The sequence below is a fragment of the Polypterus senegalus genome, chromosome 5 (genome assembly GCF_016835505.1).
Source record: "Polypterus senegalus isolate Bchr_013 chromosome 5, ASM1683550v1, whole genome shotgun sequence".
NCBI classification, from domain to species: Eukaryota; Metazoa; Chordata; class Cladistia; order Polypteriformes; family Polypteridae; genus Polypterus; species Polypterus senegalus.
Genome location: NC_053158.1, coordinates 194,194,076 through 194,210,813, shown reverse-complemented (window position 1 = coordinate 194,210,813; position 16,738 = coordinate 194,194,076). Strand labels below are relative to the sequence as shown.

Here is a 16,738-nt window from a genome sequence, read left to right as displayed (position 1 = left end):
GTCGGCCGTGTCATTCTAAAATGTTGCAGCCAGAGATTTTCTGTGAAGTGTCTCTCCACCACCTCCTCCCAGAAGGTCTTATTCTGTCGTCTCTCGCATACCCGTCGGTTTCGTCGCACTAGGGTACTTTCTTTGAGCTCTAGGGCTATCGGACAAGCAACTGCTACATTCTGCTGTCGTCTTCGGATATTATGTACAATTCCAATTATTTGTGAAACTGAAATAACAGTAAGCTGGCAAATTTCAAAAAACTGTCTGAATAATCTCTCCATTTCTTTGTTTAGTGGAGGGGGTGTAACGTGGAAAACAAAAGGTAGATATTTTGCGACATACACAAAATTATGTATGGAAACGGCTCAAGGGCAGATTTATTTTCGCGATACAACAAAACGTACGTGACAGTTCGTGTTGGGGGGGATGACGTCATCACGCACACCATTTTATCGATAAAAAGCCAGTTGGATGGAAATAGGCTGGAGACAGCAAAGTTCGCACACTTTTTTTACGTATATTCCGTTTGTCGATAACAAAACGTCGCAAAAAACTGGATGGAAACTTGGCTAATGACATGCAGAAGGTCTGCTGGCAGTTACAATAACAATGGCTACTAACACATCTAATTGTACTACCCACTGATGAATTACAACCGACAGGCAAATCAATAATAAAAAACACACACACACACATTTACAAATTAGTTGCACAGTAATTTAATGTACGGTGTGAAAAAATAAGTCTGTATTTTCTACAAATGGTTAAGTCTTTGTAAATACATTAAAATGGTTTTTAAAAGTATAAAACATGGACATTTTACTGTTAAAGCAATACCACCTAACAAAAAAAAAGATTTCAAACAGTATGACTTCATCAAACATATGAAAAATGTTTATACTAGATGACTAAGGCAGACAATTTCATCCACTAGAAGTCATTTGTAACAGGGTAGAGTAGGGGTGACCAAACTTTCTGACAAATTTAACTTTATATTGTTCTGAAACATTTGCTTTAAAATTATTTTAAAACAACTAAGGAAGAAAGAGCTCTGACACAGCACAAGCTTTAAACCAAACGTCAAGCTATTGTCAGCCGTTAAAATACACGGGTGCAGTGAAGTGCTGGCGGCTTCCGCTGGATTCTGTGAGGTAACTACAGTATATACACGGAATGTGACGAGTGACTGCAGTAAGTTGCGGTGCATAGTACCATGAAATTCACACATTTGTTAAATAAAAAAAGAAGAATCACACACACAGAGGAAGTTTCAAAGCTCCAAATGCATACGATCATAAAAAGATTTTAAAAACCTCCCTACATTGTGTGTCTAGATTTTGACATACACAGCTGAAATACAAAGCAAATCAAAAAAGGAATAAATGATACATAAAATTTTACTGAAAAACAAGTTTGTAACCATATAATAACCAGATAAGAATTAACCAGACAAATTGTTAACATCCAAGATAAATGGAAACCAATATAATTTAAACAAACAAAAAAAAAAAAGTGGTCTGTATGCCCTTCGGTTAGAAAATGTTCCTTTTTTATATAAATAATACAATTTACAACCTCTGAGTATCCATTTAAAAAGTGGCATAAAACAAAAACATTTTTTGCTGGTTTACACACATATATGCATATTGACTGAGGTTGGAAAGACGTGCATATGTTTTATTCATGATATGTGTATGTTTTTTCATGATATGTCAGAAAATGTCTACGTAAAAATGAAAGAAAATTAAAATAGTAATAAATTGATAAAAAAAACAATATATTATTTTTTAAATAATGTTACTATTTCACTTATATTATGCATCAGTCCAAGATTATTTCACAGTCTGAAATATTGGTTTTGCTAAATTTTAAGACTGCAAAGGCAACATAAACATTTCTATGATTTTTCTGTCCAATCACTTCAATATACAGAAATTGTACAATTAATGAAAAAAATAAAAATAAAATTCCTTTGGTGTCTAAAACTAATGCTAAAGTAGACAAAGAAACATCTCCATTCTGGCACACTGATTGATGGGTTGTGACCTGACCTACAAGTGGCCCCTCTATCTGCCACTTTACGCTACCAAAAAGAAGACATTTTCAGAGCCATTCATAGATTTCAGAGCAAATAAAACCAAAACGCTGGCATCTCAGAGCCACTCCAGGGCTTTGTCCTGCCCGTTCAACCCTACCTGCAGCAAAGTAAGAAGGAAAAGCAAAAAAAAAAGCTGATGTCTGCATGAAGTTACCATCTTCTGAGTGTCTCATTTATTAAGTGTGAGTCCAGCTCACAGGGACCCATTGAGAGTCGGACTCCAGTTTTTTCAAAACAGTCTTCAACTCACTAAAAGCCGTTGTTAGGTCGTCATTCACAATGGTTTTGTCAAAAAAGTGACCATACTGAAACTCCATTATCTGTCCTGAAAGAATCATTTCCTGGTAATCCTCCTCCTGTATGAAAAGCAAAATGCAGAGTTAAAATAAGTTACTGCACATGACACACAAGACTGGCAGTGAGAGCAAGAACAAGCACGTGATGGTAGCTTTCAACAACTCAATAAATGAAAAGTAATCATACTTCAGTGAAAAGTAATGATATCCCCAACACATTTTTGATGTTTTCTAGGTACAAAATAAAACATAAAATGCCTACATAGCGGGCAGCACGGTGGCACAGTGGTAGCGCTGCTGCCTCGCAGTTAGGAGGACCTGGGTTTGTTTCCTGGGTCCTCCCTGCGTGGAGTTTGCATGTTCTCCCCGTGTCTGTGTGGGTTTCCTCCCACAGTCCAAAGACATGCAGGTTAGGTACATTGGTGATCCTAAATTGTACTTAGTGTGTGCTTGGGGTGTGTGTGTCCTGTGGTGGGCTGGCGCCCTGCTCGGGGTTTGTTTCCTGCCTTGCACGCTGTGTTGGTTGGGACTGGCTCCAGCAGACTCCCCGTGACCCTGTAGTTTGGATATAGCAGGTTGGATAATGGATGGACGGATGCCTACATAGCTGCAGAAGTATTGAGCAAAACTATTACATTTTAAATTGGAAAATAATAAATGCACTTAATAATTAAGATAAATAATAAATAGATGGGTAAATCTATTGATGAACCAAAATGTTTGTTATGGCTGGTTTACATGCCTCTAGGTGAAGCACAAATTGTTTCTAAAAAGTGATTTTTACTCATTTGTGTGTGTGTTAAAAACACTTGACATAAAGGAGTAATACTTTAGTTCAGGTACTGCAAAAATGCATCTATTACTCATTTACTCTTACGTAACAAGCAAGGCCTTACCAAAGGCTTCTTTTGGCCTTCATAACACTTACAAAGCATAAGTAAAGTGTTTCATCATCTCTGCAATGTGACTGACTAACAAAACATCACTTTGGAGTGGTCTGTGGTGGCTTACGAGAGATACAGTATCTCACAAAAGTGAGTACACCCTTCACATTTTTGTAAATATTTTATTTTATCTTATCTTTTCATTGGACAACGCTGAAGATATGACACTTTGATACAATGTAGTCCGTGTACGGCTTGTATAACAGAATAAATTTGCCGTCCCCTCCAAATAACTCAACACACAGTCATTAAAGTCTAAACCGCTGGCAACAGAAGTGAGTATACCCCTAAGTGAAAAATGTCCAAATTGTGCCCAAAGTGTCAATATTTTGTGTGGCCACCATTATTTTCCAGCACAGCCTTAGGTTGCCACTGGAATCCTCTTCCACTCCTCCATGACGTCATCATGGAGCTGTTGGATGTTAGAGACCTTGTGCTCCTCCACCTTCCGTTTGAGGAGGCCCCACAGATGCTCAGTAGGGTTTAGGTCTGGAGACATCCTTGGCCAGTCCAGCACCTTTACACTCAGTGGTCATCTTGGAGGTGTGTTTGGGGTCCTTATCATGTTGAAATACTGCCCTGCGGCCCAGTTTCTGAAGGAAGGGGATCATGGTCTGCTTCAGTATGTCACAGTACATGTTAGCATTCATGGTTCCCTCAATGAACTGTAGCTCCCCAGTGCCGGCAGCAATCATGCAGCCCCAAACCATGACACTCCCACCACCATGCTTGACTGTAGGCAAGACACACTTGTCTTTGTACTCCTCACCTGGTTACCGCCACACACGCTTTACACCATCTGAACCAAGTAAGTTTATCTTGGTCTCATCAGACCACAAGACATGGTTCCAGTAATCCATGTCCTTAGTCTGCTCCTCTTCAGCAAACTGTTTTTGTGGGCTTTCTTGTGCATCGTCTTTAGAAGAGTCTTCCTTCTGGGATGACAGCCATGCAGACCAATTTAATGCAGTGTGCGGCGTATGGTCAGAGCACTGCCAGGCTGACCCCGCACCCCTTCAACCTCTGCAGCAATGTTGGCAGCACTCCTACGTCTATTTTCAAAAGACAACCTGAGCATGATGCTGAGTACGTGAACTCAACTTCTTTGGTCGACCATGGCAAGGCCTGTTCTGAGTGGAACCTGTCCTGTTCAATTGCTGTATGGTCTTGGCCACTGTGCTGCAGCTCAGTTTCAGGGTGTTGGCAATCTTCTTATAGCCTCGGCCATCTTTATGGAGAGCAACAAAATTTTTTTTTCAGATTCTCAGAGAGTTCTTAGCCATGAGGTGCCATGTTGAACTTCCAGTGACCAGTGTGAGAGAGAGAGTGTGAGAGTGATAACACCAAATCAAACACACCTGCTCTCCATTCAAACCTGAGACCTTGTAACACTAATGAGACACATGACACCGGGGAGGGAAAAATGGCTAATTGGGCACAATTTGGACATTTTTCACTTAGGGGTGTACTCACTTTTGTTGCCAGCAGTTTAGACATTAATGGCTGTGTGTTGAGTTATTTTGAGGGGGACAGCAAATTTACACTGTTATGCAAGCTGTACACGGACGACTTTACATAGTATCAAAGTGTCATATCTTCAGTGTTGTCCCATGAAAAGATATAATAAAATATTTACAAAAATGAGAGGGGTGTTCTCACTTTTGTGAGACACTGTATGTGTCTCTTGAGATTACATATTTAATATGAAAGATTCACTGGTCTTTTACTAACAAGTCATTTTACCATCATGTCAATAAGCCACAAGTCAAGTCGGGCAGCATGCACTGGTACAGTGAAATGCCGCATCCACTACACGACGAAACAACTCAGGATCCCACACTGCACAGAAATGAATAACCTGTCTACTGATCCTTTACCAGGCTTATGAAGACCAAAGGAAGCCTTTGTTAAGGTCTTGTTACATAAGCATAAATAAGTAATAGATGCATTTTTGCAGACCTGAAGTGTTACCTATAAAAGATTCAATAGTATACACACAGATATTATATATATATGTTTGACTTATTTTACCGTAAAAGGCTTCACAGTTCCCTTCTCATCTTTGCCGGAGATGACCTTGGCATTTTTTCTCGTTTCCCGCAAGCACTCAAGCGATGGTGGCTTCACAAAGATCACAAAGGGTTTAAATTCTGAAGTTTTTAGGTGCTTGATTGTCTATAAATGAAAACAGATTTCTGCATTAATACTAGATAAATGCCACAGAAAAGGATTAGTTGAAATTCCAGACACACCTCCTAATAAAAAGGTCCACTGCTGATGGATAACACTGGCTACTACATTAAAGATATGCCTTTTCATCAAATGCTTTCAGATGAAGGTGAAATGGCTCTCTAATAGGCATGTATGGTGTTGCTAAAGAGGCTGAGCATGTCTGTCTTTTACTGCCCACACTGCTGCACACATGTGTTTGTGATATGCTACAGGATGAAAAGATGTGTCCAGAGTCAGAGCTTATGAAGTGAGCAAGGTAATAACGCTGTACAGTGCTGTCTTTCTTATGGAGAATCAAGGGTCACAAAGCACTGCTATTGATTTTTCTTTTTTGTTTTTTTGCCTTTAATTGTAGGTCAGAATAAAAGGGCCTTGGAGATTGTCTCAATAAATCTGAACCTGATCTTGCATAATAAGTCACAAATTTACAACATACTATTTTTTTACAGCCTATTTAAGGAAACGTAAGCAGCTAGGGTTTTAATGGACAACAGTAAAACCACAGCATTGTTTAAAATTATTGAGACAGATTTAAAATGAAAGATTTCTGCTTAAAGATATCAATTATGGGCTTAAATACTCACAAAATTATTAACAGACATACAGTTTATCAATAACATTTTAAAATGTGTTGCCTGTTCATGAGCTGACAGGCAACCCAGGTTCAAATCTCTGCATGCAGTTTCTCCAGGTTCCTTAGTTTATTCCTACATATCAAAGATGTGCATGCTGGGTTGATTGGCAACTCCAAAATGGTCAAGTGAGTCTTCTCTGTGATGTTTACTGCTTCACTCTCAATGTTATTTGGATCAGCTCTCATTTCATTGTAATAAAATAAGCAATTCCAAACAATGAAAGGATGTATAAATGTCTATAATCAAATTTGAATAATTTCCTGAAACAAGTGTCCGGTCCTTGTTTTTAATATAGCATAGTTTCAGTACTGCTTAGAATTAAGGCCAAAAAGTTCTATCTTGGTCTCATCAGACCAGAGAATCTTATTTCTCACCATCTCAGAGTCCTTCAGGTGTCTTTTAGCAAACTCCATGCGGGCTGTCAAGTGTCTTGCCTCTCCTCAGTGTGTGGAGACAACCAGGCACTGCTCATCACTTGTCCAATACAGTCCCCACAGTGAAGCATGGCGGAGGCAGCATCATGCTGTGGGGGGTGTTTTCAGCTGCAGGGACAGGACGACTGGTTGCAATCGAGGGAAAGATGAATGCGGCCAAGTACAGGGATATCCTGGACAAAAACCTTCTCCAGAGTGCTAAGGACCTCAGACTGGGCCGAAGGTTTACCTTCCAACAAGACAATGACCCTAAGCACACAGCTAAAATAACAAAGGAGTGGCTTCACAACAACTCTGTGACTGTTCTTGAATGGCCCAGCCAGAGCCCTGACTTAAACCCAATTGAGCATCTCTGGAGAGACCTAAAATGGCTGTCCACCAACGTTTACCATCCAACCTGACAGAACTGGAGAGGATCTGCAAGGAGGAATGGCAGAGGATCCCCAAATCAAGGTGTGAAAAACTTGTTGCATCTTTCCCAAGAAGACTCATGGCTGTATTAGCTGAAAAGGGTGCTTCTACTAAATACTGAGCAAAGGGTCTGAATACTTAGGACCATGTGATATTTCAGTTTTTCTTTTTTAATAAATCTGCAACAATTTCAGACATTCTTTTTTTTGTCTATCAATATGGGGTGCTGTGTGTACATTAATGAGGAAAAAAAATTTACCAAATGGCTGCAATATAACAAAGAGTGAAAAATTGAAAGGGGGTCTGAATACTTTCCGTACCCACTGTGTTTATATATATATATATATATATATATATATTCCTTTGATGGGATCTTTAAGTGCCACAATTTTCATTCAGTGAAAAGGATAGGAATGGCACAGTGGTTAGTACTTCAGCTGCACAGCTCACAAAGGTCTACAGACTGTAGTCCAGTTATAATTGCTGTCAATGTCTATGTGTAAATTGCTTGCTCTCTACATGTATTTTTCTCTGGACACTTTAGTTTTCATTCACATTCCAAAGACATATGCAAAGTGATTAAAAAGGTAAATAAACTGGTCATGTTGCAAAAACTGTTTAATGTAAATTAAGGGACAATATACCGAGAATATAAAATGCACTAATTAGACACCGTCTGGGGTATTGTGTGCAAAACTGGTCACCACGCTGCAAGAGAGATACAGCAACACTTGAAGCTGTGCGGAGGAGAACAATCACTTGTATCCCAGAACTTAAGAACATGTCCTGCTGTGACAGACTGCAGAAATTAAACCTGCCTAGTCCTGAACAAAGGAGATTACATGACGGCCTAATCCAGGTCTTCAAAAGCAATGATAAAGTAAGATCCAGCAGAATTTGTTCATTTTAATGGTAAATCACATACTTGAGGACACCAGTGGAGGTACATTTAGGACTGAAGCCAGAAAGCACATCTTTACACAAAGAGTTATGGGAATCTGGAACAAAAACCAAGATATGCAGCTGAAGCAGAAACCCTGAAAACCTTTAAGAAGTATCAGTATGAGACATTGGGACAAACTAACTATTACCTAAACAAATGAGCAACAAATGGACTCTCTCGTTTGTCAAATTTCTTATGTTCTTTGACTTCTAGGTTTATGAGGGAGTCTGAATTAGTCCAGCATCATTACAACTTAGTGTGCATGTGCCCTGTGTGTATGGACTAGTCTTCTGTTAAAGGTTGGCTCCTGTCTTATACTTGATGCTGCTGGGAAAGGATCAGTCTCCTCGACATCCTATAATAATAAATAATGTTTCAAAACTGCATGTTTGAGATGAACAACAAGTAATCTTTTAAATCTATAAGAACTCTTGCATTTCAAATATTTATTACAAATGAAAATGTTTTTAAACAATTTATTAAAAAAGATAACATGAAGGCTATCACCATCAATAATTAATGACTTAATGTATGTTATCTTTAACCATCATTAAATGCAATATCAAATGAAAATGGGTAACAAGAAATAAAAATTACATTTCTCAAGCAAGTTCCTTGGTTGTTTAAATCATAAAGTTTGGTCCCTTCTGCTTCAGCAGGCATCACATTCTTCCAGGAGTTCAAATTGTGAGAAACAACTACCACAAATGTATCCTAACCTTGTATGTTTTCTTGAGTAATGGCATCAGGCAAGCAATTAATAATAAATTAACCCAAACACACGCACGCACACACACACACACACACACACACACAACACCGGATATTACATATCGTGTTTCATTTAAGATGGTGTTATATACCACAGTCTGAACATTTTCAAAGTGTACTTGACAGATAGCAAGTTTCAGTCACATTTAAAATTATAACTTCCAATGGTAGAAGAACTTTATGAGCCACACAACAGAAACCACAGTGGATGAGACACTGTGAAGCTTCTGATCTGCAAAGTGATGTAATTCCTGCTTTCATTACTAGAATGTGTCCAAAATCAGCAAGAATGACATATGGGACACTTTAAGAAGGCGTTCACTGCCACCCAGCTGAAGAAAAGGCCAAAAAGGAAATAAAAAAAAATGATAAAGGAAAAAAAAAAAAGAATTAGAAGTAATTGCTGCTAAAAATGTTCCTCAATAGTAAGGCTGGTAACAGAGTTGTTAAACTAACAGCTTTGGTTTCTAAGGAAACATCTAACTTCAAAACTTTATTTAGACTTTACTCTTCAATTTCTCGACCAGAGAGGCTACATGCATCTTTTGGAGTTTGTACCTTCCCCCAAAAGATATAATGTCATTTCTTTATGAGACCTACATTTCAAAAACTTGTGTCACAAATCAAAGCAGATTCAAAGAAAAACAAAAACAGAGGAGAGCTTTTCCAACATCATTGATGAATTAATCTCAATACTCACATGAGGCTGCACGTCTAACAAGCAGACTTTATTCTTTGAGAGAACAGAACGAATTGCATCCAGGCTTGTTCCATAATAATTCCCTTTGTATTCTCCGTGTTCAATAAACCTGAATGAAAATACATTGATGAAAAGAACCAGCAATATTCAAAATGAGTTTCAAAGTAATGTCATCAACTAAACACCTTGATTGTGCTGCATTCATAGCTGGATAGTGATGATTCTGCAGAACATTCAAGTTCAACATATACACTGTATACTGTATCCATCTAACTCATTCACAAGAACATGTAGCTAATACTATTAGGGGCTTCCGAGTAACCTTATGACTTGAGAATAAAAACTATGGAACTACTGCTATGTGTCAGGCAACTTAAATGACGTATGAGTGGGTGTATAAATTAGCATCCTCTAAAATGGACTGGGTTGGTTCCCACCACGTGTCCAGTGTTGATGGTTTAAGCAACAGACTAACAAAAAACAAAACAAAAAAAAAATGATGGGCAAATATATTACTTATGCACTTTAAATGAAATAAAACTAAAAAAATGTTACATTACTTGGAAAATGTATTATTCATTAATTGCTACTGGTCTAGAAAGCAGTGTACAAAATCAAAGCATGTTTCAATCTAATCTTTTTTATGGTGATGACATTTGGGTAATTATTACTAATCCATTTTGACCTCTAGATCACCATCAAAACTGGGTCATTCCTCATCTGTTTATCTAGACAGGCTGACGTACCAAAAGAAGAAGAATTAAATACTGTTAAACGATACCCTATTACCAACATGAGCCTTGGGACAACATCGGTGACTTCTAAGTAGCTTATTTTAGTAGAATGCGGTTCCAGACATTTTGGCACAATAATGTGTTATATAATCTTCTATGTTACACTTTAAATCAGTAACACCTGTTCTATTTCAAGGTAGAAAAAGCAAATGCAAAAGCTAGCCTAATCCAGATTTCCTGGCCAACTTAAGAAAAACAAACATATTTCCATCACATAGCCTTCTTTAGTCCAAGGGATAAATATGATAAAATCCAAAAAAGAGAGAGAAAATGGAAAATAAAAAGCTGAAACAAATATTAAATTTCAAAATGTCATACTGGAATGGCATAGTGCTATCAGTGTAATAGCATAAGTGCTTTCAGCATCATAATACCTAATCATTTCAATGTGGAAATAGGCACGGAGCGCACCCAGCAAGGTCCTGTGTTGTGCTATCAATTTGCAAATTGATATTTACTGTGCATAAACTACCTCTTGAAAGCATTTAAAATAAAGAAACAAAGTAGGAAGGATTCTGTAATTTATTTGTAACAAAACTGCAAAGATAAATAAAAGCTTGTTGAGAGAACTCAAAAAACATACAAATGTACATTTCATTCATTCCATTGTATAACAGATTTTATGCTCATCTTAAATCTTTCATGATGACAATTCTGCATGAAATAAGGGCCATGATAAATAATGTTTATTTTGTTATATGCAAACTGAACTCTGATAATACTCCACATTAGTAAACTGAAGAACAACTAGGTTTAGAAGAAGAATAGATGGATGGATAGTATACTGTACCAGAACATAATTTACAAAATAAATGAATACATTTTCAAAGCGCTTTACATAGTAATGGGGAGACACTTCAGCCACCATTAATGTGCAGCACCCTTGATGATGCGACGGCAGCCATTTTGAGCCGTACACTCACCACACATTAGTTACTAGGTGGTGAAGTGGTGAGAGATAGTTAACCAATCAGAGACAGGGAATGATTAAGAGGCCAGAATGACTAGGCAGTGGTGGGCAATTCAGCCAGGACATTGGGATACACCTTACTTTTTATGAAGGATGTCCAGAGGTCATTTATTACCACAGAGAGTCAGGATCTCGAATTTTACATCTCATTTGAAGGTTGGCACCAGTTTTACAGCAAAGTGTTCTCATCGTTGCACTGGGGCACTGCGATTCACATACAGATCTCAGGGTAAGCACCGCCTGCTGGCCTAGAGATAGACTGGCATCCTACCCAATATTGTTCTCAGTCATTTGTCCAGTGCTGATAAAATAGTCTCATACTCTTATTTCACATTGTAATGAAAAAAGTTGGCTTAGAAAATGGATGGACAGATGGAAAAGACATGAGCAGACTTACAAGAAATCTAATACGGTGACATCTGCATTTTAGGTTTCTTAATTCAGGTTCCAGCCATTGCAGCAGTCTCTGTTCTCTGCGTGTATATAAACCCAGCTCTAGCTCTTCCAGCATTATGATTTTTGACAATTATTTTGGTTGCTTTTATTCCTCTTCCTACTGTCAAGTATAATATGGAAGCTTTATAACAGTTTTAACTTTCTGTTCACTGTACTTACAAATCAGAGAGTGGGATGAATATCTCAAAATGATGGCTCATTAAAGATTCAAAAAGTTAATAAAATAACAGTGGGAGGTTGAGTTTTTAGTACTGGGTACCAAAGCTGTGGAACGATGCACCTGCTTAAATAAGAGTATCTAGTGGTCTGGTTTCAAATTCAGACTGAAATCTCACTACTTTAATCTAGCATACCCTAAATTAGAGGTGCTCATTAACTGTACATATTGGATCTCTGTTTGTTAGTCATTTGTACAAATGTATAAGGAATACAATAACTTTTACTAACCCCTCGTTAATTCTAATTCCCTTCTCTCTGTCCTGGTGTAGCGCATGGTGTCACTGCTCGACTTCCAAGCTGTTTTCTACCACCTGAGATACCAGAAGCCTTTTGGATTCAATAGATGGAAAGATTTTATTGTCATATTAGATGGCCCAGCATAGACTTTACTGCAGAATGCACCACCATTTGGCAGAGGTCTGTAGGACTGTGATCATGTTTGACTTTGTCTGTTATAACTGACAAAGGTTTCTTTTATCCAGGGATCCTTCTGATTGGAGTTTTTGTTTTCATCTCCTCTGATGTCAACTGGCAGTAGTTTAACAATCAATGGACAGATAGTGCTTGGCTCCATTTATGTTAATCAGTTTCAGACTACTGTGGACGAAATCTCAGACCCGACAGCAGGTGCGGTTATAAAGCAGCTTTATTTTTCAGAGTCACGGTGAGAAGAGTTTCAGAAAAGCAGACAATCAAATATACCTGAATGAGTCAGGGCTCTTCTGAACCCCGTCTGTTGGGTGGGGTCCAGTTTTATACCCCTAGAATGCGTAATTTAATATCATTATAAAATGTAACAGTCAACACTTTATTATACACAATCCTTGAGCCCCTTTAACGTCCCTTGTAAAACTTGATTTCTTGGCTCCTTTTGTTATGGCGTTCAGATGTAAGCTAAGGGAAAACGTGATAAGGCAGACTCATGTGTGGAATGCTCAGACCTTGAGTCCTTTGCACAAATATTTTTCTGTTTGCTAAAACAAAGCATGCTGTTACTTGGTTTCGTAAAGCTTACTTCTCAGACATGAATTAGTACAAGGGAACGAAGAGAACATTTGTCTTCCACACTACTTTGTTTTCCCATGTGTTTAAACAAATATATATCTTGATGTGGAGGCATACTGTAATTAGTAATTTTAAAGTTTAAAATTGAATTTACATTTGGCCTATCACACGGTGAAGAACATCATACAAAAGTAAACTGATTTGAACTGAACAGCCACCACATTAAAGTGAAATTGGGGTGTTAGAATAACTGTGAATAGAGCAGGCCATTCAGCCCAACAAACATGTCCATCCTGTTCAGCTAGATTATCCAGAATAACATCAAGTCTAGTTATGAATGTCCCCAAGGTCCTACTCTCCTCCACACTACTTAGAAATTCAATCTGTGTGTCTATGGTTCTTTGCATGGAGAAACACTTTCTAGCAATTTGGGTGAAATCTATCTTTAACAGATTTTCAACCATGTCTCCATGTTTTTTTGTATAAATTATTTTAAAGCAACAGAAATGATCCACTGTACTAATTCATTTTATAATTTTTAAACACTTCAATCATGTTGCTTCTTAATCTCTGCTTGCTTAAAATGAAAAGGTTCAACTGCACCTCTCTGTTGTGAAATCAGCCTAGTCACTCTTCTCTGGATTGTCTCAAATTTTGCCAAGTCTTTTTGTAATATGGACACCAAAACTGTACACAGGACTCCAGGTGAGGCCTCACTAGTGTATTATATAACTTGAACATAACCTTTCTTGCCTTATACTCTGCACATCATAACAGATAACCTAACATTCTATTAACCATCTTCATTACTTTTATACGATACTAAGTAATTCAATTAGATACTATTTTTGAAACCCAATACAGTATATAATGTAGCTGAATAAAAACATTATTTAAATAAATTGAAATTCTGTATACATTAAAATCTTTACATTGATGAAATCAAAAAATAGAAATGTTAGAGAAATAATTGCAGACCCCTGTCTTAATGTGTTAAAATGTTCAGCAGACTACAAAAAACACTTTAACCTGTAGGAAAAAAAAAACATCCATAAACCTTCTCTTAGGCCTTCCTCTGTTCCTCTTACCTGGCAGCTCTATCCTTAGCATCCTTCTCCCAATATACCCAGCATCTCTCCTCTGCACATGTCGAAACCAACGCAATCTCATCTCTCGGGCTTGGTCTCCAAACCGTCCAACCCAAGCTGACCCTCTAATATCCTCATTCCTAATCCTGTCCAGCCTCCTCACACCGAATGCAAATTTCAACATCTTTAACTCTGCCATCTCCAGCTCTGCCTCCAATCCATATAACATAGCTGGTCTCACTACCGTCATGTAGACCTTCTCTTTCACTCTTGCTGGTACCCATCTGCCACAAATCACTCCTGTCACCCTTCTCCACCCATTTCACCCTGCCTGCACTCTCTTCTTCACCTTTCCTCCACAATCCCCATTACTCTGTACTGTTGTTCCCAAGTATTTAAACTAGCCTACCTTCGCCATTCCTCTCACCTCCCTCTCATTCATATACATGTACTCTGTCTTGTTCTTACTGACCTTCATTCCTCTCCTATTTAGAGTATATCTCCACCTCTCCAGGGTCTCCTTGTCCTGCTCCCTACTCTTGCTACAGTTTAAAATTTCATTCCTCAATCATCATAGTCCACAGGGACTCCTGTGTACTTAACCAATAAGGTTTATACTTATTAATATTTCTGTAATTTAAAAATAGGATACCTCTCCGATCGCTTTGTACTGACCCATGTCCTTTAAGTGTTTGGCTTGTTTCTGATAGCCTATTTAGCTGGTATTGTATGGGAGCTAATTTTTCATACAAGATTGTGTGAACGTTGTGGTTTCCATCGCATTGGCCACAAAGCCATATATTTCCAAATGCCACTCCAGCTGCCCTTTCTGTCAATTAAGCATGGTGATTAAGGCTCTGACGCTGCTGAAGTTGCCATCTTATTGACACATAAGTGTGGCTGCGAACAGGACTGCAACACTAGCTATGCTCTTTGGTAGCCTCTGAGGCTCTACTGTCAAAAGCCAGAGTTAACCTGAAGTTTGTTTGTAATGTACGCTGTAGAATCAATAGCATGAAAAATAAGCAATGAAACAATTTTCAAAATGTTACAATCGATACTTAGACATTTAATACTGTTGACAACACTAGCTTCTGTCTTGATGTAGATAGTGAGTGACAAGTGAGTCCACTATGACTCCAAGGTCCTTCTCATATGGTGTACTTTCAAGTTCCAGACCTCCCATTGTGTATTAATACCTAACATTTCTATTTCCTATAAATGTAACACCTCACATTTACTTAAATTTCATCTGCTGGAAATCTGCTAAAGTATGTATGCTGCCCATGCCACTCTGTAACAATTTAGCTGATTCTATGTTCTCTGCCCTTCCACCCAGTTTGGCATCATTATCAAACTCAGTCAAATTATTGATTATATTATTGTCTAGATGATTTGTGCATGTTAAAAAGAGCAGTGGTCCTAGCACTGATCTCTAATGGGCACATATTTAACATCCCCTAATTCTGAAAATCATTTTGCTGCTGTGTTAAAGCATGTTTTGAGCCCACCTATACACTGCACCTTGAAATCCCACATTTTAGTTTAATTAATTCTTTTTTTTTTTTTAAAATCGCTGAGGGTAAATTGTCTTTTTACATGACCTTTGGAGGTAAGAGTGTTGGGTCAGCCATTCTACAGCACTCTTGGAGCAATTTTCAGGTTAAAAACCCAACACAGTAACATCCCTTCTGGCAGTAATGGGATTTGAACTGGTAACCGTATAGATACCAGCTCAGATCCTTAGCCTCAGAGCCAATACTCCGCTTCAATATATTCTATTCTATATGGTGTTCCACAAGGCTCTATCCTGGGTCCGCTGCTTTTCTCAGTCTACATGCTTCCGTTAGGTCAGATTATCTCAGGTTACAACGTGAGCTACCACAGCTATGCTGATGACACACAGCTGTACTTATCAATAGCACCTGATGACCCCGACTCTCACGATTCACTAACACAATGTCTGACTGGCATTTCTGAATGGATGAATAGTAATTTTCTCAAACTAAATAAAGAGAAAACTGAAATTTTAGTAATTGGCAATAATGGATTCAATGAGGTTATCAGAAATAAACTTGATGCATTAGGATTAAAAGTTAAGACGGAAGAAAAAAACTTAGGGGTAACTGTTGACTGTAATCTGAATTTTAAATCGCATATTCATCAAACCACTAGGACAGCATTTTTTCACTTAAGAAACATAGCAAAAGTTAGACCTCTTATATCATTGAAAGATGCTGAGAAATTAATTCACGCTTTTGTTTTCAGTCGACTAGATTACTGCAACGCACTCCTCTCAGGACTACCCAAAAAAGACATAAATCGTTTGCAACGAGTGCAGAATGCAGCTGCTAGAATCCTAACTGGGAAAAGAAAATCCGAACACATTTCTCCAGTTTTGATGTCACTACACTGGTTGCCTGTGTCATTCAGGATTGACTTTAAAATACTGCTTATGGTTTATAAAGCCTTAAATAATCTCGCCCCATCTTATATATCGGAATGCCTGACACGTTATATTCCAAATCGTAACCTTAGATCTTCAAATGAGTGTCTCCTTATAATTCCAAAAGCTAAACTTAAAACAAGTGGTGAGGTGGGCTTCTGCTGTTATGCACCTAAAATCTGGAATAGCCTGCCAATAGGAATTCGCCAGGCAAATACAGTGGAACACTTTAAAAAAAAGTGCTGAAAACACATTACTTTAAAATGGCCTTTTTATAACTTCACTTTAACTTAATACTGATACTC

General features: G+C 38.0%; 1 protein-coding gene across 4 annotated transcripts in view; it reads right to left on the bottom strand.

Annotated features, from left to right (window-relative positions):
- Positions 1-694: 694 nt before the first annotated feature.
- Positions 695-16,738, bottom strand: part of mpp7a (membrane protein, palmitoylated 7a (MAGUK p55 subfamily member 7)) — a 371,884-nt gene continuing 355,840 nt past the window's right edge. For all 4 annotated transcript variants that reach the window (XM_039753882.1, XM_039753883.1, XM_039753884.1 and 1 more), the window contains 3 exons: positions 9,456-9,564; positions 5,361-5,504; positions 695-2,445 (listed from right to left, as the gene is read on the bottom strand). In XM_039753882.1, coding sequence (XP_039609816.1) covers positions 2,266-2,445; positions 5,361-5,504; positions 9,456-9,564 — 433 coding nt within the window. In that variant the 3' untranslated portion in view covers positions 695-2,265. The remainder of the gene's footprint in view (positions 2,446-5,360; positions 5,505-9,455; positions 9,565-16,738) is intronic.